General features: G+C 38.5%; 1 protein-coding gene across 2 annotated transcripts in view; it reads right to left on the minus strand.

Annotated features, from left to right (window-relative positions):
- Positions 1–23,304, minus strand: part of gpd2 (glycerol-3-phosphate dehydrogenase 2 (mitochondrial)) — a 33,761-nt gene extending 10,457 nt beyond the window's left edge. Inside the window, exons 1-9 of one of the 2 annotated variants that reach the window (XM_057829323.1) lie at positions 23,161–23,304; positions 16,370–16,476; positions 14,218–14,235; positions 9,443–9,611; positions 9,252–9,376; positions 9,074–9,171; positions 5,575–5,738; positions 4,575–4,739; positions 4,350–4,494 (exon numbers count right to left, since the gene is read on the minus strand). In XM_057829323.1, coding sequence (XP_057685306.1) covers positions 4,350–4,494; positions 4,575–4,739; positions 5,575–5,738; positions 9,074–9,171; positions 9,252–9,376; positions 9,443–9,611; positions 14,218–14,235; positions 16,370–16,471 — 986 coding nt within the window. In that variant the 5' untranslated portion in view covers positions 16,472–16,476; positions 23,161–23,304. The remainder of the gene's footprint in view (positions 1–4,349; positions 4,495–4,574; positions 4,740–5,574; positions 5,739–9,073; positions 9,172–9,251; positions 9,377–9,442; positions 9,612–14,217; positions 14,236–16,369; positions 16,477–23,160) is intronic. The other variant, XM_057829324.1, reaches the window with a different exon arrangement.
- Positions 23,305–24,129: the final 825 nt, after the last annotated feature.

Below are 24,129 nucleotides of genomic sequence, written 5' to 3' on the forward strand. Positions count from 1 at the left end.
AAAACTGAAAAGTGGGGCGTGCAATATTATTCGGCCCCCTTGCGTTAATACTTTGTAGCGCCACCTTTTGCTCCAATTACAGCTGCAAGTCGCTTGGGGTATGTTTCTATCAGTTTTTCACATCGAGAGACTGACATTCTTGCCCATTCTTCCTTGCAAAACAGCTCGAGCTCAGTGAGGTTGGATGGAGAGTGTTTGTGAACAGCAGTCTTCAGCTCTTTCCACAGATTCTCGATTGGATTCAGGTCTGGACTTTGACTTGGCCATTCTAACACCTGGATACGTTTATTTTTTAACCATTTCATTGTAGATTTGGCTTTATGTTTTGGATCATTGTCCTGTTGGAAGATAAATCTCCGTCCCAGTCTCAGGTCTTGTGCAGATACCAACAGGTTTTCTTCCAGAATGTTCCTGTATTTGGCTGCATCCATCTTCCCGTCAATTTTAACCATCTTCCCTGTCCCTGCTGAAGAAAAGCAGGCCCAAACCATGATGCTGCCACCACCATGTTTGACAGTGGGGATGGTGTGTTCAGGGTGATGAGCTGTGTTGCTTTTACGCCAAACATATCGTTTTGCATTGTGGCCAAAAAGTTCAATTTTGGTTTCATCTGACCAGAGCACCTTCTTCCACATGTTTGGTGTGTCTCCCAGGTGGCTTGTGGCAAACTTTAAACAAGACTTTTTATGGATATCTTTGAGAAATGGCTTTCTTCTTGCCACTCTTCCATAAAGGCCAGATTTGTGCAGTGTACGACTGATTGTTGTCCTATGGACAGACTCTCCCACCTCAGCTGTAGATCCCTGCAGTTCATCCAGAGTGATCATGGGCCTCTTGGCTGCATCTCTGATCAGTTTTCTCCTTGTTTGAGAAGAAAGTTTGGAAGGACGGCCGGGTCTTGGTAGATTTGCAGTGGTCTGATGCTCCTTCCATTTCAATATGATGGCTTGCACAGTGTTCCTTGAGATGTTTAAAGCTTGGGAAATCTTTTTGTATCCAAATCCGGCTTTAAACTTCTCCACAACAGTATCTCGGACCTGCCTGGTGTGTTCCTTGGTTTTCATAATGCTCTCTGCACTTTAAACAGAACCCTGAGACTATCACAGAGCAGGTGCATGTATACGGAGACTTGATTACACACAGGTGGATTCTATTTATCATCATCGGTCATTTAGGACAACATTGGATAATTCAGAGATCCTCACTGAACTTCTGGAGTGAGTTTGCTGCACTGAAAGTAAAGGGGCCGAATAATATTGCACGCCCCACTTTTCAGTTTTTTATTTGTTAAAAAAGTTTAAATTATCCAATAAATGTTGTTCCACTTCACGATTGTGTCCCACTTGTTGTTGATTCTTGACAAAAAAATTAAATTTCATATCTTTATGTTTGAAGCCTGAAATGTGGCGAAAGGTTGCAAGATTCAAGGGGGCCGAATACTTTTGCAAGGCACTGTATATCATTTTCTGCCCAATAGATTATAATGACGCCATATTTTGCACATTGAGATCTTAAGAGGACTGTCGTGTACTTTATTTGTACCTTAAGCACGTGAGACACATTGTGAGCAAACGTGATTCTCATATTCCACTTCGCACTGGAACTTCATTAAGGGAGTGTTCAAGACCACCCTTTTGGCAACAATCAAGAAACACCACAATGACCATGTTATTTTTTTCTTCATCGATAGTATGTGTATTGTTTATCGATCTATTAGCTGCAATCAGTAACTCAAGTCCTCAGATGAAAAGCAACAAACGGTCCGCGAATCCGGAAGCGAGGCTTGACCTAAATGCAGACAACAAATGCAGAGGGGTTGCGTACAAGCGTTTATTGAACACACAAAAAGCACACGATCGCGAAAAGGGAGACAATAGGAGAAAACTAAGGGAAAACTGCGGCGAGGAGCCGTAAAAGGCGAAAAAATACCTGCACATGGGAGAGGATTCCAAAAACCAGGGCGGCGGGCAAATGAAAAAACCCAAAGTCGCTTATTCCCCGGGAAGCAAGCTGAGACAACTGAGAACACTGGGAGGATGATCATCAACATGAAGAGCGCTTTTACGTGAGAAAAATAAGACAAACCGTCATCAAACGTCTCACTAGAGGCCAACTATCAACGTTTTTGTGTGATGCAAAAATAATCAAACTGATGTATTTCACTGTATACCCTAATCATATACAGTATAAAGCACACAACAGCAATCTCCGTAATAATATTGGAATAAGTTGGATCACACAATAGTTTACCGTGAAGATCTGCAAATATTTTGTGACATCACACACTCTCCTGCTCCGTCACTAGAGCAGGAGAGTACTTGCTGTCACTAGCGAACTTGACACATGTATGCTACTCCACTCATTCTGTCTTTCGTGTTCATTTAGCTTTTGCTGCTCGTTTTGTGAAATATCGACAGGGCTGTCCTTCTCATTAATATCCCGCTGGGGTTCAAATTCAAAGAGCAGAACCGACGACATATTTATGTAGTTAAAGAGTGACACTGTGGAAGCTCGGCAGCGTGTCCATGTGTCGTCACTGCCCGGCGACGTCAACAATATTGGTGATCTACTAGTTAAAATAATTTTACAAATTTTATTAAAACGAAAACATTAAGAGGGGTTTTAATATGAAATTAGTATAACTCGTACTAACATTTATCTTTAAAGAACTACATGTCTTTCTATCCGTGGATCCCTTTAAGGAAGACTGCATTTCCCATGAGGATCAGCGCAACCCCGCACAGTGTCGTAAAATCATCAATCAATCAAAAATCAATCTCCCAGTTGCCTGCAGATGCAGATGGATTAAACGACATTTCTGTTTCGACAGCTGTGTGAAGGATGAATAGTGATAAAGTAATGAATCCAGTTGTGGCTAAACATTAGTATATGATGGTTAGCAACCGAGTGGCTTAGTGTGGCTAACCCCACCCACCCGGCGAGTGAAAGCAAGGCCAATGTTTATTCTGTATATCCTGATAACTTCCCAATTTTTTTCCTCCTCAGACAAAACTTTTTGTCTTTTTTGTTGCTCTGCCATCTATGCAGAAGTTGAATCGACTTCCGTCTTTATAATGAATGGGGAAAGAGGTAAGTGACGTATGCCGTAAAGCAGTCAGCACATTTGTAGGTTTTTTTGTGTGGCAGGGTTCCTGCCATCCTCATTAAAGGTAATTAGTGCCGGTGAAAGCGATACAGACCCCTCAAGATATAAAAGAGGTGTAATTCAACTAGTTGTCAGTCGACGTATTATCACAAATGTTATGAAAATATTCTATAAAGGTTGTAAGGTACCTAGAGTTGCTTTATTTTCCGCTTAGAATAAGTGATTTTAGAATATGTGATTTTTGCTTATTCTACAAAAAATATTACATTCATTCAAATGAGTGTTTACAACTTTTTTGAAGATTAATATACTAATTTATTGCTCGAAATAAGTTTGATAAGCTGATTTTCATCTTGATGAAAGCCTAGCTATTAGCACTGCCAGATAATTTCACTTATTTCTATTAGATTTACACTGGAAAAAAAGGGAATTTAATTAGTTTTAAGGAAGTGTGTTTTTGCAGTGCAACAGTTTAAATCTAGGGCTGTCAAACAATTAAAATTTTTAAGCGAGTTAATCACAGCTTAAAAATTAATCGTAATTAATCGCAATTCAAACCATCTATAAATGATGCCATATTTTTCTGTAAATTATTGTTGGAATGGAAAGATAAGACACAAGACGGATATACACATTCAACATACTGTACATAAGTACTGTATTTGTTTATTATAACAATAAAACAACAAGATGGCTTAAGATTATTAACATTCTGTTAAAGCAAAAAACTTGTAGTTCTTAAAAGATAAATGTTAGTACAACTTATAGAAATTTTATATTAAAACCCCTCTTAATGTTTTCGTCTTAATAAAATTTGTAAAATTTTCAATCAAAAAATAAACTAGTAGCTCGCCATTGTTGATGTCAATAATTACACCATGCTCAAAACACCAAAAAACAAGTTACAAGTGCACATGACACTGTGCTGTCATTTTAATCTGTTTGAGCGGGGCATGTGCGTTAAATGCGTCAAATATTTTAACGTGATTATTTTAAAAAATAATTACCGCCCGTTAACGCGATAATTTTGACAGCCCTATTTAAATCTTTTAAGTTTTTTTTTTTTTTTTAACAGCTTAAATCGCCTGTTTAGTATTCATTTCTAAAACACATCCTTAAGGAAAGTGACTTCTAGCCTTTGCTATGATACATTTGCTGCAGTTTATAATGTTTACACTGTACTGAACAAAAAGAAAAGTGGGATTAATTGAAGTTCAGTGCATATTATATTGACATAACACACCTGTAGTAACCGGGGATGACAATGTGCACGCCGGCACTGGGCTGGCAGATGTTTTGGCTTTCCTGGCTATCCATCTTCCTCACTGAGTCCGTGAAAGGCCCAGTGGCATTGATCACACATTTGGCTTTAATGTCGAACTCCTCTCCTTTAAAATGTAATTCGTTGATTGTAATCATGTGATGAACAGTAATGGACTTCTCTTTGTACGTGGCAATCTTTTCCCACCTGTGAGCACATCCCGGCAGTGCGCCCCGCAAACCTTGTCAATACCGGTCTGAGGGTCCTTACTCTTGAGCAGGTGAACCACCTCAGTGTAGTTAGCTATGGCAGCACCGTAGCGGGCCGCAGTGAGGCCGATGGCCAAGTTCATTCGGGCATCATTGTGCTGTCCTGTAGGGCAACAGGGGCAAAGTTTGAAGAGGGGAACAAGTACTTACATAGCACCGAACGCCGACAAAAGTTAAATTATGGCTATATCACTAAGTGAAATGAAATAAAAAGACAAAGGCCAATTGGTTGCCTACTGAGAATAAAGCCAGCCAAAAGGCAGGAGACATTTGTTGCTTAGACAGTCTGCCCAATTGCAGCTACACACCGACGGAGAGAAGGTCAGACTTGGAAATGTCACAAGCGTGATTGTACCAGATGGCATAAATAGAGAGAAAAAAAGATGCACCCCTTGCAAAACATCCCCCTCCCGCTGCCTTGCAGCAGAAGATGCGGGTGGAATGTACAACACTAATCCATGCACAATGTTCTGACGCATTTTTTAGCCTGCAGCAAACTAGCACACACTACATTTTGAGGTGCTTTTTTATCCTGTGAGAAGCCTGGGAACGGAATTCCTCACACCGTTCGTAACAATAAGAAAATACATGGCTTGGGATGTCGAACATGTGAATACACACATCATCTGGAAATTTGTCATTTTCATTGGTTTGGGAGGACAATTGCCTGAGGCCACAAGACTCTGACGCAACTGGACTAGCCCCATTCAAACTCGATCAGATAACAAACAATTGCCTCCTTTCAGACCTGTCAACATGTTTGGAAGGGACTAGAAGTTGCGTGATGGCGTTGGGTCTTTTTAATGGATTTTGTTTCAACTGTCTCTTTGAGTCTTTGCATTTGTCACTGTATGGGATTTCTTGTAATCATCGCAGTGAAATAGTCTGTTTAAAGAAAATGACATGAAGAAAATAACCAAAAAATGTGTTACTCTGACCATCATAATAGACGATAGCTCCCACCAGCTTGTCTTTCTTCAGCATGGGAAAGAGCTCCAGTGCTTTGGTCTTACTGAGGACGTAACTGGTCTTTAAACACTGGATCCCGGCTACAAGGTCGTACATCTTGATGCCAGCCCAATAATACGGAAGCTGCCACCATCTTGGACACAGATTATAAAAAAAAAAAAAAAATACTAGTGAAACTACATGTTTTTATATTTTCCATACATTATTTTCAGGAAAATTGCTTACAAATGGTTGGCAAATTTGTTTGCCAATCAAAATTTTTCTACGTGACAGATAATTGCTCACCTTGAACAAACATATTGACATGTTTAGAAACACTGGCAAAATAACTATGTATTCAACTCCATGACTAAATTAAAAGCACTCTTTGACGCATGCTTGAACACTTAGGTGAAAATAAAGTTTTACTTGCAATTGCTTAAATTGATATTTTGGCACAATTTGGTAAAGTTATTTACCCTCTTTAGCGGTCATACTGCGAAGAAATAAAATGACTGAAAATGCAATCAATATAACTCATTAGCCTAACTTTGCTTACATTGTGAAACGACTAACAAAAAATACTAATGAAACATCATGAAAACTGGAAAAGACATCTTAACAGCATGTTTTTCTGTCATATTAGGATATGATTGGATTAAAACAAAAATTCGGCTGGCACAAGGATTCAGGGTTGTTGCACCGTTTTAAAAGTCAAAACTTATGCTTTTTAAAACACTTTTAAGACCTTAAAAATATCATTTACAACCAAAACATCACAAGAATTTCTGACAAAGAAAAAAACAAATTTTATTTAACTGTAAACACAGAGCTGCTGCCACAGCCCGCTGGTGTTTTTCTCCTATCATGGGCGACTCGATGACTTTGACCCCTTTTTTCCACCACTGTGAAGTTGCCCCCCCCCCATCAGATGCAAATGTATACAAAATGATTTCAATAGTTTGTGCTACATTTGTGCTGTAAAAAGTTTCGTTTGTGCCACTAATCATTTTTGAGATATTTACAATTTTTTGTAGGTCAATCTGAGGTCAACCAATTTTGATTTGAATCAGCTAAAATTTGTGTCAATCGTTTGTGCTTCGTTTGTGCTGTCAAAATGTTCCTTTGCGCGCAGTAATTTTTGTGTGTGTGTGTGTGTTCAATGTATTTATTCAGATTTAGCATTTGAAAGAGATACATATAAGACATGTTTTTTCCCCTTTTTTTCCCCAAAGTATAATTTTAAAAAAAAAATACTGTTTACTGTCCCACCGAATTATTTTTAAACAACAATAAAGTACTGTACAGTAGTCGAAAAATGCTTGGCTTTGTTAAATGCTTCTGTTACCTCTCTTGCTGTGACTCTTGGAGTGACATGTGGAAATGACAAATTGCTCAAAATCACTTTTAACATTTGGTGGCATTAATTGCCGCGATCACAACACGTCCGGCTGCCTCGAAAATTGCCACACACACATATTCATTCTAGCACCCGCCACCCCCAGCAATGCGCACACAGAGCCTCGCACCAAATCCTCTCACGTACACAAAATGAGTTGCCAAAATAAATGTTTAACAAGTTAAACGATGATTGACGTGTGCGGCGACGACTCTGAAAAGATCAAGCACAATCATCTCTCAACATCGTTAACTTTAATAAGCACCTCCAGTGCACGTGCACTGCTTACCTGGGGAAACAAAGAGCAGGGAGAGAGAGGGAGCGAGAATGAGACTGACAACACGGTCGGCGCGGGACAGCTTATCTGTATTTCTTTTGTTTTTAATTGAAAAAAATTCGTGATAGACTGAGGGCGCGAAGTTTGAAGCGCGAAGTAGCGAGGGATCACAGTATTCTAAGTTAAATTTGTAGTGATGACGTCACACAACCACTCCATCTATAACGGTATGGAACTGCAATGGTGCGGTTTGTTTGTGCTACGTTTGTACGGAGGGCCAGGAGTGCAATAATTAAAGTTCGAGTTGAGCAAATCAAGCTGCATGGTTCTGGAGTCAAGCTAGTGCTCCCTCCCAACATGGCAGCGATTGCTGAGGTTCTGCATGAGCTTTCTCGGGATTTGATAAGGGACATGTTAGCGATTTGTCGTGACAGAGAGCTCATACAGAACCTCAGCAATCGCTGCCATGCTGCCATGTTGGGAAGGAAGGAGCACTATCTTGACTCCAGAGCCAGGTAGCTTGACTCGCTCAACTCAAACCCCGCCTAGTTCACGCCCGCTCACCGAGTTTGTGTTACAAGCCGCCGTCTGCGGCCTTGAATTAGTCCTGCCACATCCTGTTTTATTTTGGTGGGTTCTTTTGTGTTCACTTGAGTCAGCTTTGCATTTCCTTCCCTAATCACCTGAGTGCCTACACCTGTTTGCCATTAGCCGTAGTCCTTATATACTCCTTCTGTTTGTTGTAGTTTGCCAGTGCGTTTTCAGTGTTTTGGAAATCAGTAGGCCATTACGTCACCATCATCCTTCAAAGATAAGTTTTTGCCATTGCCTGTTTTGTGTTGTACTTTGAATCCTGTTTTTACATCTCCTTTTGTGAATTAAACACTTTTTGGACATTGGAATCCTCTCTTCTCGTGCATTTGAGTTCAGCCGTGTGTGCCCCGTTGTGACAGTTTGATGAGCCAATAACATATAAAATTATTTCAAGCGGCACAAGGGGAACAAGAGTGCAAGAATGAAATAAATAAAAACTGAAATAATAAATGTTGAAAAAAATAAATAATGAAATATATAAATACAAAATTGAAATAAATATATAAATGTTGACATAAATAATTATACATTGTAATTAATAAATAAATGTTGAAATAAATAAAAATTGAAATAAATGTTGAAATAAATAAAAATTGAAATAAATAAAATGTAAAAAAAAAATAACTATTGAAATTGAAATACATAAAAAGTTGAAAGAATGAATAAAAATTGAAATAATTATTGAAATAAATAAACGTTGAAATAAATATTGAAAAAGAAGCATTTTAATGAAACATTTAATAATTTATTTAATTGTGTATTTATTCAATTAATTTTTGCACTCCTGGTCCTCCATATGTTTGTGATGCTATGGTTTTGGAATTACAACTCACCTGGAAATGTTACCTTTCATTTGTGCTGTAAAAACTATCGTTTGTGCTGCAACGGTTTTACAGATAGTACACGTTTTATTTTATTTTTATTTATTTTACTGATGGCGTTACCACCACAAACAATGTTTTGGTATGTTTATGCCTTTTTCAATCCATTGTTTAGGATGATGCTTGAACACTGGATGTAAAATGTACAAAAGCCATGGTATCTACTGCAATTTTCCATTAAATTTAAAATAATTTAAGACATGATTATCTGGATTTTAAATTTAAGACGTTTTAAGACTTTTTAAGGACCCGCGGGAACCCTGTACATTTGTCACCCGAACCCATGTCATAAATGACAATTGACCTTCTCATCTAATGTCCCCTGAGTGATGACGTACTTGTAAACAGGAAGCATGATGGGGAGTGGCGCTGATAGGTGAGGTGCAATCTCTAAGAGGTTGGCTCGCTCGTGGAGGGCCTCTTTCACCATCATGTACTGTCCCAGAAAAGGAAAACTCAAGAAAAATACGTACAACCAAACAAAGATGTTGAATAGTAGCGAGGTAAATTTGAAACCTGCTCATAGTCTAGTTTCATGATGGCCTTTTGGAGGTAGCGCACCCCACCGTGGATAAGCTTGGTGCTTCGACTGCTCGTCCCTGAGGAGAAGTCATTCCTCTCGACAAGAGCAGTGTTAAGGTCTGTAAAAGACGGGAAGACTCAATAGACTACTCAAAAAAAGTTCTGAATGAGCTAAGGGGTCTTACTGCGTGTGACTGAATCTAAGGCACATCCGACACCAGTGGCTCCGCCTCCAATTACTAGGACGTCAAAGTCTTTGCTTTTCAGTGTCGCAAGCTGCGCCTGTCTGGAAGGAAGCTCATCTGCAAAGGGAGCCTTCAGTTTTGCTTCTGCTGCCATGTGAGCTAACCGGACCTGAATGTGATGCAGACAGATAAATACATAAATCCCACAGACTCTTGTCCTAATGTCTCAGTAGGCATAATTGTGTAATTCCATTTGGAAATGTCTAGTATTATGGCAACAATTTTCTGAAGATGAATGAAACATTTGACACACCGCAAAGTTAGAAGGCGCATTTTTCGGCTTTCTAGTGACTTGATGCATGCCATTAATATTAATTCAAGACAGATGAGAACAGATCATGCTCATAGCTATTTCTTTGCATCCAAGATAGATTATGTTAGGACACAAACTGTGTGGAGTGCACACAGATGAGAAAATTATACGGAGGCACATGGCCCAACGTACGAGTTTTTCGAGTTCTGAACCGTCACTTAGTTGAGCTTTTGCTCTGTATTGCATTCCAAAATGTTTTTAGAGTGCCAGCTCGATATGCATATATAGGGAATGGGACGTACTACGTCATTGTTTGGACGCGCCTCCATGCTGGCAATATGATTCACTTCCGGGTCGGCAGACTCAATGCGGATTGTAACGTGTGGTCGTGCTAAGCTAACTCTTTCGGTGTTTTAGAAAGAAATTATGGGTGTGTATTGTTGTGTTACCGGGTGCAACAGCTTCTCCTACGACTAAAAAAAGGGCGAGGAAAACTGGACTCACTTTTCACCGTTTTCCTGCATGGAGGACCAAATATCAGATCACGAAGGCACGACTGATGGCCGGATTGCAGCGGTTCGTCGGAAAAGCATTTCTTATGATCATATTTCTGCTGGAATGAGAGTATTCCCCTCATCTCTACTCTTGTAAGTTGAACGATTTACCCGTTTTGGTTTCAATACGTTTTTTTTTGTGTGTTTTTTTTTTACTGTTGTGTAAATCTGCCTCGGTAGCAATGCTAACCTACTCCTCCTCACCTACCTGTTGTGTTACTAGGAAAACCTGCATATGAAATGCTGACAACACATCCCGATTGGTCACCATATCTCTTCTTGGGTTATTCTGAGGTCAAGCGCACCACATCGGAGCGTTATGAGAGGTTGGAAAGGCGAAGAGTGCACGCTGAAACTTCAGTTTGCTCTGCTCTTACAAACACGATCCCAAGTGTTGTTGTGAAAAGTCAATAAAATATGAATACCAAAACATGACTTGAACAACTTCTTGACAAACTGTAACTGCTTGTTGTTTACTTCAGGTCTTCATAATAAACAGGTGTAATAATTACAAAGTCAGGTGACTTAATTTTGTTATTCTATTTGGAATATGCATTGACAATTTTTGGACAGTGTTGTAGACAAGAACTGGGACTGATAAGTTGCAATAGATTTATTTCAAGTAATGCAATTTCTCCAATACGATATTTTAATTGACAGTTTAAAATCTTTAAATTAGTGCAAACAAGGCCCACCCTCTGACGGTGGCAGCAAATATTATATAATTATAAGTAATACACAAATACAAGATCACAATAAACGTGTCTTTGCCAAAGCAGTTTAAAACACTATTTACTGGCCTTGGGTAAATTGCCAGACAGGATAAATATGTGCTTTAAAGTTCTTGCATTTCCATTTTAAGTATTGCAAGTACTAGTCTCCAACACAGTATTTGAACTGACAGTTTAAAATCCTTTTAGTACAAAATGGCCCACACTCTGGCAGGGGGCAGCAAATATTATAATACATAATACATTATAAAAAGCTATATACTATATAAATACAAGATCACAACAAAACCTGTATTTTTTCAAAGCAGTTAAAAAACATCCAGTGGCCTTAGGTAAATAAAGGTGTAAAAATATGTACTTTACAGTTCTTGCATTTCTATTTTAGGTATTGCAACTTTTCCAACACTATTTGAATTGACAGTCTAAAGTCTCCATAAGTGCAAATAAGAATATTATAATTTAAAAATAATAATAGAATATATAAATTCAACATTACAATGAAACGTGTCTTTGTCAAAGTGGTTTAAAAAATAATAATAATTATAATACGTCACTGGCCATAGTTAAATAGCCAGGCAGAATAAATATGTGCATTACAGTTCTTGCATTTTCACAAGTTAAAAGCCCGCAGTTCATCGACGAGAAGGGCAGACCCAGATGGCGTCTGCAGCAGGGGCTTGTTTGAGTCCGACACAGGACAAATGGAACCACTCCATTGAACAAATGTTCTTTGTCAAATGATCCAAGAAGAGAGATGGTGACAAATCGGGATGTGTTGTCAGCAGGTTTACCTAGGAACACAACAGGTAGGTGAGTCGTAGTAGGCGAGCATTGCTACCGAGGCAGATTTACACAACGGTGTAAAAAAAGAAAAACGTATTGAAACCAAAAGTGGATAAATCGTTCAACTTACAAGAGTAGAGATGACAGGAACACACTCTCATTCCAGCAGAAATATGATCATAAGAAATGCTTTTCCGACGAACCGCTGCAATCCAGCCATCCGTCGTACCTTCGTGATCTGATATTTGGTCCTCCATGCAGGAAAACGGTGAAAAGTGAGTCCATTTTTCCTAACCCCTTTTTTTGTCGTAGGAGATGCTGTTGCACCCAGTAACGCAACAATAAGCACCCATATTTTCTTTCTAAAACACCGAAAGAGTTAGCTTAGCACTACCACACGTTACAATCCGCATTGACTCTGCCGAACCGGAAGTAAATCATATTGCCAGCATGGAGGCGCGTCCAAACAGTGACGTAGTACGTCCCATTCCCTATTGAATATTACTTACTGTACAGTCGAACACGGAAATACTAAATAGGTACTTACAATCAGCTACGCGGAAAGTTTATGTTACTCAAAGGCCACACCCCTTTTGAAAGTACTGTACAGATGTTGAACAAAAATGGTTATTATGTGCTTTATAATTCTAGGTTATTTATACCGTCATCCATGTTTTTTATTTTTATACATGATGGGAGCTATTTTGGAGGGTGGCAAGAGGGTGATGGAATTTACTTGATTTCATTTGAGGATGTTGACTGTCTATATTTGATATGAGTAAATTGAATTGCAAGTTTGGTTGACGTTGTAAACTTTATGCACAGGAAAACATGCTTAAAAGAAGATTTTCTATGTGCTCCCCCCATGTTAAAACCTCACTGTTTAGGGCATACTGTACATCATTTTATACTGCTCACCTGTGGTCAAAATACACGGCTAACTGTATGCGGAGGCTAAGTGTGGCCTACAGTGATGCCCTGAGGCTGTTGCTGCATGTGCCTAGAGATGGTACAACGCCAGCCAATTATTTGTTAGCTCTGAGTTACCCACCTTTAATGTGCTTTTAAGAAAACTGATGTAGAACTTCATGTGTTGGCTAAATGAGTCTGAAAATAATATTGTAATGAATTTAAGACCCGACAAATAGCTTTAGATATAGTTCGAGCCTGTGGCGCCACTGGCACAAAAGCCTGTTTGTTGTGCACAGATAGCCAGTGCCTTCTTGATGTTGTTTCGTACTTCTATTTTTCCCTTCTAGTCACGTTATTACTATGTCTCTGTATGTAAGGTATTCTTTTCTTTCTTTTGTTGGTGTGTCTGCTATGGACCCATTGTGAGATTCCTGAATAAAGATCATATAAAATTAACAAAAAGATACATAAAATCAAGGTATCGCATTACTTCATATTCTGAATGATCACTTTCCGTTTTTTTTTTTGTTTTTTTGGGGGGGGGTGGGTGTTATATTTCTCATGGAATTTGTCTATCTTCAGTAAAATAAATAAAAAAAAGACATAATAAATGGCAGCAATAACAGCCAGGTCTCATTAGAAAATAAAATATGCAGTATACGAATAAATATAATAGGTATATTCAATTAATTCATTCTGTCCCACTGAAATGCGTCCATGATTCTGTAAGTTTTTGATTAGCTTTTTGACTTGGAGTCAAAATTTTGTTGAACTGTCACAATTCTTATGTGCACTTATATAAAGCAACAACCAACAGGCATTTGTGTAATCATTTTATTTCCCGTAAATAAAACCATAACACTATTGAAAGTGAGTGAGTGTACATACGTAAGCTTAAGGAAGTCCCGTGTTCAGATATTATTGCTGCTACTTTGTGCCTGTCATGTTTCATCCTTTTCAAGTAAAGTGCGGCTAAAAATCAAGACTTTCTTCTTGATGTAATTACTTTCCAAGTGAGAACGTGCACTAGGGGAGTTTGGGGTGAGGAGTAGGGGGTTGGTACAACCTGCTGCAGCATGCTACTTATCTTTGCAAAACCCAAAACACAAATCATTGCAGTCATTCATGTCTTGCATTTGATTAGCGAATGATTTTAAGTCATAATCACAACATCAATCCCCCCCTGACACCAAGACGTGCCATTTCACCTCTAATGAAATATTTATTCTTTTTTTTTTTTTTTTTGCTCCATCTTAATGATTGCATCAAGCTGCTTGAAAGCACATGCGGCATTTGACTTGCAAATGCGAGCCAGCTTTTGCAATTTGCTACTAAAATCATTGTCTCCTGTGATGATATAGACGGACAAATGCCGCCACAGAGTTAAATGCTGGAGATTAGAATTACTGGGATTAGAGGCATGCATGATTACAAACTATTGTGAAAATGATTATATTTCATCAACATTGGCTTCTTGCTTACCAATCCATTCTTGGTTGGCTGGGCCGCGCCAGGCAAGAGACGACATTATTGCAACGGGACACAAACAAAGTTCACATTAGCAGGCACAGTTAAATAAAGGCCGGTATGTAGCTTTGTGGGAGTTCAAATTCTCAAAGTCTATGTCAGGTTAAAGGTCTGAGGAAACAGCTGCTTAGCCCTCTCAAATGAAAATGACTTCAGTGTCAAGGCTGGAACACTAAAACTAAAGCATCAAGCTTCATCTAAACAGAATAACCCCCCAAAAATGCCCCGATGACTTTTCCTTGCTGTTTCAAAGAAGGAAGGGCGTGTTTATTTATACAACACAAGGCTGCTTTGACAGCACCTTGCAAATACATACACGCGATAACCTCATGAAAGAAAAATTTGTTTAATGTACAAAGGTTGAAAAGGAAAAATAAAATGTAGGATGTACTGTGGAATATCGGGTTGCAACAGTAATTTTCCCCATGGAAATTAATCAATTCAAGCTCCAAAACTAAATTATATTTTAATGACATACGTGCATGGATCGTGGTTCCATTGCACTCATTAATAAGGTCATCCGTAACCCGAAGTTCCACTATATTGAATTCATGTAACCATTCACAAAAGAAGGTTCTTGATACTTTACAACTTGTAAACAAACACATTTTTTAGGTTCTCCACAGAAATGTAATAAGAGACTTGCAAGACATTAAAGGGGAAGTTTAGAATTTTTGACATCAGACTTAATCTTCGAGTCAGTTAGTCGGTGGAGTTGATTTCAACAAATTGTGTGTAGTTTGTTATTTATTTTTAAGTTTCAGGGCTCCGGAGTGGCTAAGCTAGCGCGAGTCAATTGGGCCGAGTTAGTATAATAATAAAAAAAAACATGTAGATCAACGAGCAGATTCTACATAGTCAAATAAATTCAAAATGCAGATTTTTGTACCAAAACAATGTCAAACCAAACTGCCGTGATTATTTTCATTCTGCAGGACTAGTTTTTTAAATGCGCAATATGACCACAATAGAGACGAGTGTTTCAGCCACTCATGCTCACACTGAATTCGAGGAAGGTGGGAAGTCGGACTTATCCCGGTCAGATGGTACCAGTTGCGACCTCAAAGCATTCTAATCGAATGTAAACAGCAACGATGGTTGATTGCGACAAGTTGTTTTTCTTTATTTTGGCCATCAAATGACATTTTGACCTCCAGCAAACCTGCCTTCTCGTAAGCGATCAAATAATGGAGGGGCTCCAGTGATATTTTTCCAGATCGGAGGTTGGAAACTGACTTCCCACTTTCCTCGAATGCAACATCAGTCTGCCGGTAACATGGCAAAACGTGCATTTAGAAGGTGTTGAAACAGACAGAAGAAATGGGAAAAGCAGTTTCCATACATTTCCGATGAAAAACAAGGAACAATATAAACTGGTTACTTGCTGCTGGCTACGGCATAAAAATCTGCGGTTAAAGAAACCAATATGATATCACTCCACCCTGCTCCTCTGCAGAGCTGCTGGATTATAAATGTTGCTGTTCATACAGCAATTATTGACATGCAATAGTAAGTTTTAATAACTTTATCCTGAAAACATAGCCAACACTATTGATTGCATGGGTCATCAATGATTTTCATGTGTGCAAATGTTGTTTTTTATTGGCATGCTAAGTCAGCCCTATTGACTCGCGCTAGCTTAGCCACTCCAGAGCCCTGAAACTAACAAATAACTATCATACGACACGGAATTTGTTGAAATCAACTCCACCGACCAATTAAACCCTCGCTAACTCTAAGATTATGCCTGATGTCAAAAATTCTTAACTTCCCCTTTAAGGCGGTTACAGAATACTACATGACCTGCAGGCAATCAGATGCCTTTTATAGCCACACCCCAAATGACTCAACCAACAAGTTATACAGTTACATTTGATTTCAGTAAGTGACTATTGACTAAACAGTGAAGGTAGCGGAAAAGTGTGATCAGGGTGAACCAGCAGCAAAATCCACATTTTATGCAAATGCTTCCTGTGCAGCAGCTGACAAACAGGGGAAGGGCTTTACATATATCCTTAAGACGTGAATTACATTCCTAAATCCTGATAGAACTTGCACCGGCAGACTGTTTATTGCACAAACTTAACAATGTTTGTTAGCAACTTACCTGCTTTTTCCGATACTCTATGAGCTGTGACAGACCAAAAACGGTGGCGGCAGCCCCACCACCTATGATAGCCGTTCTTTTGAGGGCCTTCCTGAATGCCATATTACCTGCGGAGAGAGCAACGTGCTATGAGGTGTTGACAGGACTGAGAAACATGTGGTGGAGGAAAATGGACAAGGAGGATCCAAAGAAGTGGCAAGAACGGCAAATTCTACTCATTTCATGTTCTGACATTTTCCATTAGCTTTTTTTTTTTTTTTTTTTTTTAAATACAGTCAACACTCTCATTCCCTTTACAGTGCCTTGCAAAAGTATTCGGCCCCCTTGAACCTTGCAACCTTTCGCCACATTTCAGGCTTCAAACATAAAGGTATAAAATTTTAATTTTTTGTCAAGAATCAACAACAAGTGGGACACAATCGTGAAGTGGAACAAAATTTATTCGATAATTTCAACTTTTTTAACAAATAAAAAACTGAAAAGTGGGGCGTGCAATATTATTCGGCCCCCTTGCGTTAATACTTTGTAGCGCCACCTTTTGCTCCAATTACAGCTGCAAGTCGCTTGGGGTATGTTTCTATCAGTTTTGCACATCGAGAGACTGACATTCTTGCCCATTCTTCCTTGCAAAACAGCTCGAGCTCAGTGAGGTCGGATGGAGAGTGTTTGTGAACAGCAGTCTTCAGCTCTTTCCACAGATTCTCGATTGGATTCAGGTCTGAACTTTGACTTGGCCATTCTAACACCTGGATACATTTATTTTTGAACCATTCCATTGTAGATTTGGCTTTATGTTTTGGATCATTGTCCTGTTGGAAGATAAATCTCCATCCCAGTCTCAGGTCTTGTGCAGATACCAACAGGTTTTCTTCCAGAATGTTCCTGTATTTGGCTGCATCCATCTTCCCGTCAATTTTAACCATCTTCCCTGTCCCTGCTGAAGAAAAGCAGGCCCAAACCATGATGCTGCCACCACCATGTTTGACAGTGGGGATGGTGTGTTCAGGGTGATGAGCTGTGTTGCTTTTACGCCAAACATATCGTTTTGCATTGTGGCCAAAAAGTTCAATTTTGGTTTCATCTGACCAGAGCACCTTCTTTCACATATTTGGTGTGTCTCCCAGGTGGCTTGTGGCAAACTTTAAACGAGACTTTTTATGGATATCTTTGAGAAATAGCTTTCTTCTTGCCACTCTTCCGTAAAGGCCAGATTTGTGCAGTGTACGACTGATTGTTGTCCTATGGACAGATTCTCCCACCTCAGCTGTAGATCTCTGCAGTTCATCCAGAGTGATCATGGGCCTCTTGGCTGCATCTCTGATCAGTTTTCTCCTTGTTTGAGAAGAAAGTTTGGAAGGACGGCCAGGTCTTGGTAGATTTGCAGTGGTCTGATGCTCCTTCCATTTCAATATGATAGCTTGCACAGTGCTCCTTGAGATGTTTAAAGCTTGGGAAATCTTTTTGTATCCAAATCCGGCTATAAACTTCTCCACAACAGTATCTCGGACCTGCCTGGTGTGTTCCTTGGTTTTCATAATGCTCTCTGCACTTTAAACAGAACCCTGAGACTATCACAGAGCAGGTGCATTTATACGGAGACTTGATTACACACAGGTGGATTCTATTTATCATCATCGGTCATTTAGGACAACATTGGATCATTCAGAGATCCTCACTGAACTTCTGGAGTGAGTTTGCTGCACTGGAAGTAAAGGGGCCGAATAATATTGCACGCCCCACTTTTCAGTTTTTTATTTGTTAAAAAAGTTTAAATTATCCAATAAATGTTGTTCCACTTCACGATTGTGTCCCACTTGTTGTTGATTCTTGACAAAAAAATTAAATTTCATATCTTTATGTTTGAAGCCTGAAATGTGGCGAAAGGTTGCAAGATTCAAGGGGGCCGAATACTTTTGCAAGGCACTGTAAATGTGGTGCACACACATCTTGTATAGAGACATGACAGGGCCTGCACAAATCTCAAAATATGCGAGCGTATTCACATGCACTGTCAACAAAAATAGAAGCAAATAAGTGGAACAAAAGAAATTATAATTCATAATAGTGCTGCAACGATTAATCCATTAACTGCAGTAATTGTATTAGAAAAAAAGATTCAAATTAAATTGCTGGTTAGAGTATTCGTTTAATTAAAGTGGAGTTGTAATTGTTTGTTTTGAAAGTTTGCATTTAGCGCTATTGATTTGGATGGATACACTGCCTTCTGGTGGCGATAGTGAATATGACATAACTCATTTCACATAGCTAAATCTAGCTGCCTCCTGTTAAGCCCAACATAAGCTAAGTTTATGTTTGAGCTAATGTTTTTTATGCATTTGTAATCTAGTTTATAGGTGTATATGGCCATTTTTTGTGGGAAGATATGTTTGAACCATTTTTTAAGAGCACTATAAAAAAAAAAAAAACGTTAACCTTTAAGCATTTAAGCTAGCGGACTTTTGCTATGTAAGTTAGCCAATTGTTCTTTTGTTCTAAGCGTATCCCCATTTATTTATTTTTCTTTTTATACCTTATGAGGCTCAGCTCAGGTATTTTAATTTGTTATGTTCCTTATCCGATTACTTGATTATTCGAACTAACTAATTCATCGATTAATAGACTACTAAAATAATCAATAGTGCAGCCCTAATTCATAACATTCTGTATTTTACGACTTTGATAGATGCTTTCAGTGATCAACGTGTTACTCAAAGTGTTGCTCATTGTGTGAGTGTAACTACAGTGGTATGAAAAAGTTTGAGCACCACTGACAATTTCTGTTATTTTCATTTATAAATCTTTGGCTGTTTGGATCAGCAACTTCATTTTTATATATCATAAAACTGATGGACAGAGTCAGTGGCGTCATTAGGGTGTTTTAGAGGGGCTTCCAGACAATTGTTTGAGGTTGTTTTATTTACCTGACATGTTTGGAGGACTACTTCCGGAAGTAGTCGCCAAACGTCAGGAAAAAACAATTAGTCTGGGATAAAAGAAAAATTCATAATAATTTGGCAGGATATTAGTTTAAATTAATAATCATATAACCTATCATTATTAACGTAAATATGTTCATAAATCTGTCAGTTTCCCCTTACTTAATACAGTAACGCATAGAGCCCCTTCAGTGCATTGCTATCCAATCCATTCCGATTGTTCATATAGAGAACGCCCATATCTGTGAAAATCCAGTCCGTGTTTTACCTGTGACCTAGCTAGCAGTCTACTAGGTACTCCTTTTTTTTCTTTTTCACAGTCTATCTCTGCGCACATTTTACCTTTGTTTTTTTTTTGCGGTCAAAATTTCTACCCCAGCTCTAAAACAAAGCTGCTGCTTAGCTGCTGCTAGCTAGTTAGTCTGAAATGCATTGTGAAGGTCCTAGTAGAGTTAGGTGTACAATCTTGTTACAGTTATCTTTGGGGTGACTTCCTTTTGGAGCATCAGTTGTGTTTCTCACTTTACGCAGATGAGTACAGGAGCTGAACTCTGAGCTATGATTATCATCAGTGATTATCATCAGTGGATAGTCATAATAATACACTTATAATAATCAGTCCACCACCTTTATTGACAAGCAAAGAGAGGGGAGAGACCACTACTTAAAAGGTAAGTAGGAGATTAATGATTAGAAAGTGGAGAAAGCCAAGAAGATAATTATATATAGCATAAATACACCCCCCCCCCCCCCACCACCACCACCACCACCACCACGCACACATCTCTACACACACATATACAGTACAGGCCAAAAGTTTGGACACACTTTCTCATGAGTCCGTTTTCTTTATTTCCATGACTATTTACATTTTAAATAAGCCCCCCTGTTCTTTATACCTAGTGACGCCCCTGTATACGTGTATGTATCAATCTTTGTTAGCTTTTTGTGAAGTTTTGTGCATGTACGCTACGTTCACTTACATCCTGTGTAACTCCAGGGGGCTAAAGATCCCCTGTTCTTAAAACCTAGTGACGCACCTGGACAGAGTAATATTTAAAAACTGAATCAAGTTTTTTAGACTAACGGGAGATGTGCAATATGCATTTAAAAATGACACAGGTGCAAATGTTTGGGCAGCCAAACAGGAAAAAGAACCGATATTCGATAGATCTTCCTTTTACCAAAACAACAGCTTGTTGACATTTTTTATTACTTTCCAGTACTTTTATTTTGACGCATATTGCACATCTTCTGTTAGTCCGATAAATCCAAATCTAAAATCTAAAATATTGCAACTCCATTATTTTTTTTTTTTTATCGAAAGTGAAGTTGATCACCCAAAAAACAAATGGTTTATATTAGGGCTGTCAAAATGATTAAACATTTTAATCGAGTTAATTACAGCTTAAAAATTAATTAATCGTAATTAATCGCAATTCAAACCATCTATAAAATATGCCATATTTTTCTGTAAATTATTGTTAGAATGGAAAGATAAGACACAAGACAGATATACTGGTATACATTCAACATACGGTACATAAGTACTTTATTTGTTTATTATAACAATAAATCAACAAGATGGCATTAACATTAACATTCTCTTAAAGTGATCCATGGATAGAAAAACTTGTAGTTCTTAAAAGATAAATGTTAGTACAAGTTATAGAAATTTCATATTAAAACCCCTCTTAATGTTTTTGTTTTATTAAAATTTGTAAAATTTTCAATAAAAAAATTAACTAGTAGCTCGCCATTGTTGATGTCAATAATTACACCATGCTCACTCCCCAAACCCATAAAATAATTTGGACCCAAGCGCCAGCAGAGGGCGCCAAACAACAAAAAACAAGTAACATGCAGACATTACACTGCTGTCATTTTAATCTGTTTGAGCGTAGCATGTGCGTTAATTAGATCAAATATTTTAACGTGATTAATTTAAAAAATTAATTACCGCCCGTTAACGCGATAATATTGACAGCCCTAGTTTATATAAGTGAAAATAATGGAATTTGTGGCCAATGTTTTTCATACCACTGCAAGGGCGTAGCTTTGGTCTCAACATTGGTAGGGACCATACAACAGCATAACCTGGATGTACACTTTTTGTTCAGAATGGGACATTAATAAGACCAAACAAATTAGGTGAACGGGGGTCAGGGCTACATTTCTCACGAAAAGGAACCTAATTAATTGATATGTTAAATCGGGGTGCTCATTACGTCGATCGCAACGCTAGTGTGGGTAGCTCGCGGCATCCCAAAAACAAAAAAAAAGTTTTTTCTTTTTATGTACATAGTTAATTAAGATTATGTTGTGTTGTGTGAGCAACATTTGAGGTAATGCAGCACCCATCTCTCGCTAAGCAGCTTCTTGCTCACGTTTTTCTGGTTCTATAGCTCAGCAGAGTTCACTACATTTCTCACAATTTAAGTAACGCTAACAGTAGAAAACACAAACAGAAGGACACTTCTCTCTAAGCAGCTCCCTACTCAAGTTTTGCAGGTTAGCAAGTTCACAGTTTAATGTTATGCTAACTCTGATGCAGGTCGGACTTCCAGTAGCAAAATTAGTGGTGTGTTTCCAACCTCCACAACACTGGCATCTTTTTAATTACTTACAGTGGCTGCTGCTGGCTGGAAAAAAAAAACTTTCTGATTTAGCTCGTTTTCAAAGCTGGTGGAGGAGGCGGCATGTTGTCGAGATGTATTCCTATCGGGGCTGTGTGAGCATGATCATGCGTGTGTGTGTCGGGGGTGGGTCAAGTCATCAGCCAATCAAAAGTGTTTTGGGGGGAGAGGGGGGAAGCGGCGCGGTCAGCAAGTGAAAAGGGGTAAATGTAAGTTTCAACATAATGAAAATAATTCACTTAATAATGGTTGGGTCAATTCTTTACTTAAAACATATGGAAAGACCATTTTAATCATATGTATAACTGAACTCATTATATAATGCATATAAGGTTGCTTAAAGTTTGGTGGGGACAATTTTAGCCTCGTGAAAAGTTGATAGTGTTATGTCCCTACCGTCCCTATGCAAACCTACGCCCTTGTACCACTGTATTTTTGATCAGATGGTACCTGGTTTAAATGGTTTATCAAGTGAATTTAAGAGTGCATGCTTCCTCTTCTTTGACATAATTTGCTCCCTCGAAGAACCCTTGTTAAACAATAGCAACACATGTCCATATTCACACCTTTCATAGGTTAGCTCATTATAGAGGGCTATAATGGCAAAAAAAAGAAAAACAATAATTAGGATAGAAGACGCACTGAGAAAATGGATAAGGCTAGTCATCAACACTTATCAGACACTTGTGCAGAAAAAAAAAAGAAAAAGAAATAAATAAATATTAAATTTTTTAAAAATCTGGTGGATGACGCCAATGCTCCTCTTACATCAGCCAACACACTCATTATGAGTCAGCATCAGAGGGGGCTTCCTGGCTAGAATGCAAGACACGTGAGCGTTTTTTTTTTTTTTTTTTTTAATTATTCTTTTCCATTGTTAAACTCTACTACAAACAGTGGGCATCCTGAGCTGACATCTTGCTATGGATTAAAATGCCTACTAGTTTGGGCTTTACAATCACTGACGAATAATGATATAAAACACGTCATGCATACAGATTAATAGAGAAACATTACAAGAACCCTCTTTTTCTTTTCTTTTTCTTTCTTTTTAGTTTACAGACTGCTTGTTCATGGACAATAACACACACTGAAGGTTATTACTGTGTGTTCTTAAGAGCCGCACACTACCCGATGGACAATAGACAGGTTTCCGTAAGGTGGGAGAAATAGGTATGTCAAAATTCTTCAGAACGAAGACATATGTGATTTCACTTACAAGCTGTCTTGGTTTGTGGAAGATAGAAAGTCGCTCACGCTCAGGGCGATGCAGGGCGGCGACCGTGACATCGGTTGTTGTCCTAGCCTGCTGGTAGCCAGAGTTTGACAGCTACAACCAGGAAGTGGAGCAAAACTCGAATGACGTGAAAAAACACCAATCAGAGGACGTGCGTGCAATGTTCTCCACCAATTATATTCAAAGACAGATCGCGCACCCTTTGCGTGACGTAATCGGAGAGAAAGCTCGCACAAGAGGAGCGTCGACTCTTCAGTATATTAATAAAGAGCCAAGTGTCACCGACTGTCGTCTTTCTGCACATGACGTTTGCACATCAAATATCAACCTCGATGGTAGCATTAAGAGTCTTGCTTCAAATGGACTGTTGTCAAACTTTATATACCCAGCGCAGCCTCGGAAAAACACTAGGCTCCTAAAATATCATTATGATGATGACAATTAAACATTCAAATCAAGTTGCAACATAAATTGCTCTTAGTTTTTTAAAAATTAGGCCAGAAAATATTTGCAAACACTGACTTCGTGCAAATTCCTTCCATCTCCAAAACCTGTGAACAGAAAAACTGCATGTCAAAGAGAGAGACATTTTTCAACACAATATTTTGGTCAATAAGTTATTTTTCAAAAAAGTGTAAATCAACTGGGGTCTGAAAAATATAAATAATTATTCAGAATATGCAAGACTGACCAACTATCTTGTACCTCTATGTAAAATACAACTGAACTGTACTTAAGAAATATACTGTAATGGGGGAGGATTACTTGAAAAAAATGACCTGCAAAACTTTACACCACTGTAAAATTTTGTTGTTGCAGTTTGAACATTCGTATTGGCCTGAATATTAGACGGCCCTGATTATAAGACGACCCCCTCTTTTTCAAGACTCACGTTTGAAAAAAGACTTTTTGAAAACCAAATTAATTTTTATACAGAAAATAATTACACTA

Source organism: Corythoichthys intestinalis, chromosome 2 (genome assembly GCF_030265065.1).
Source record: "Corythoichthys intestinalis isolate RoL2023-P3 chromosome 2, ASM3026506v1, whole genome shotgun sequence".
Taxonomy (NCBI): domain Eukaryota; kingdom Metazoa; phylum Chordata; class Actinopteri; order Syngnathiformes; family Syngnathidae; genus Corythoichthys; species Corythoichthys intestinalis.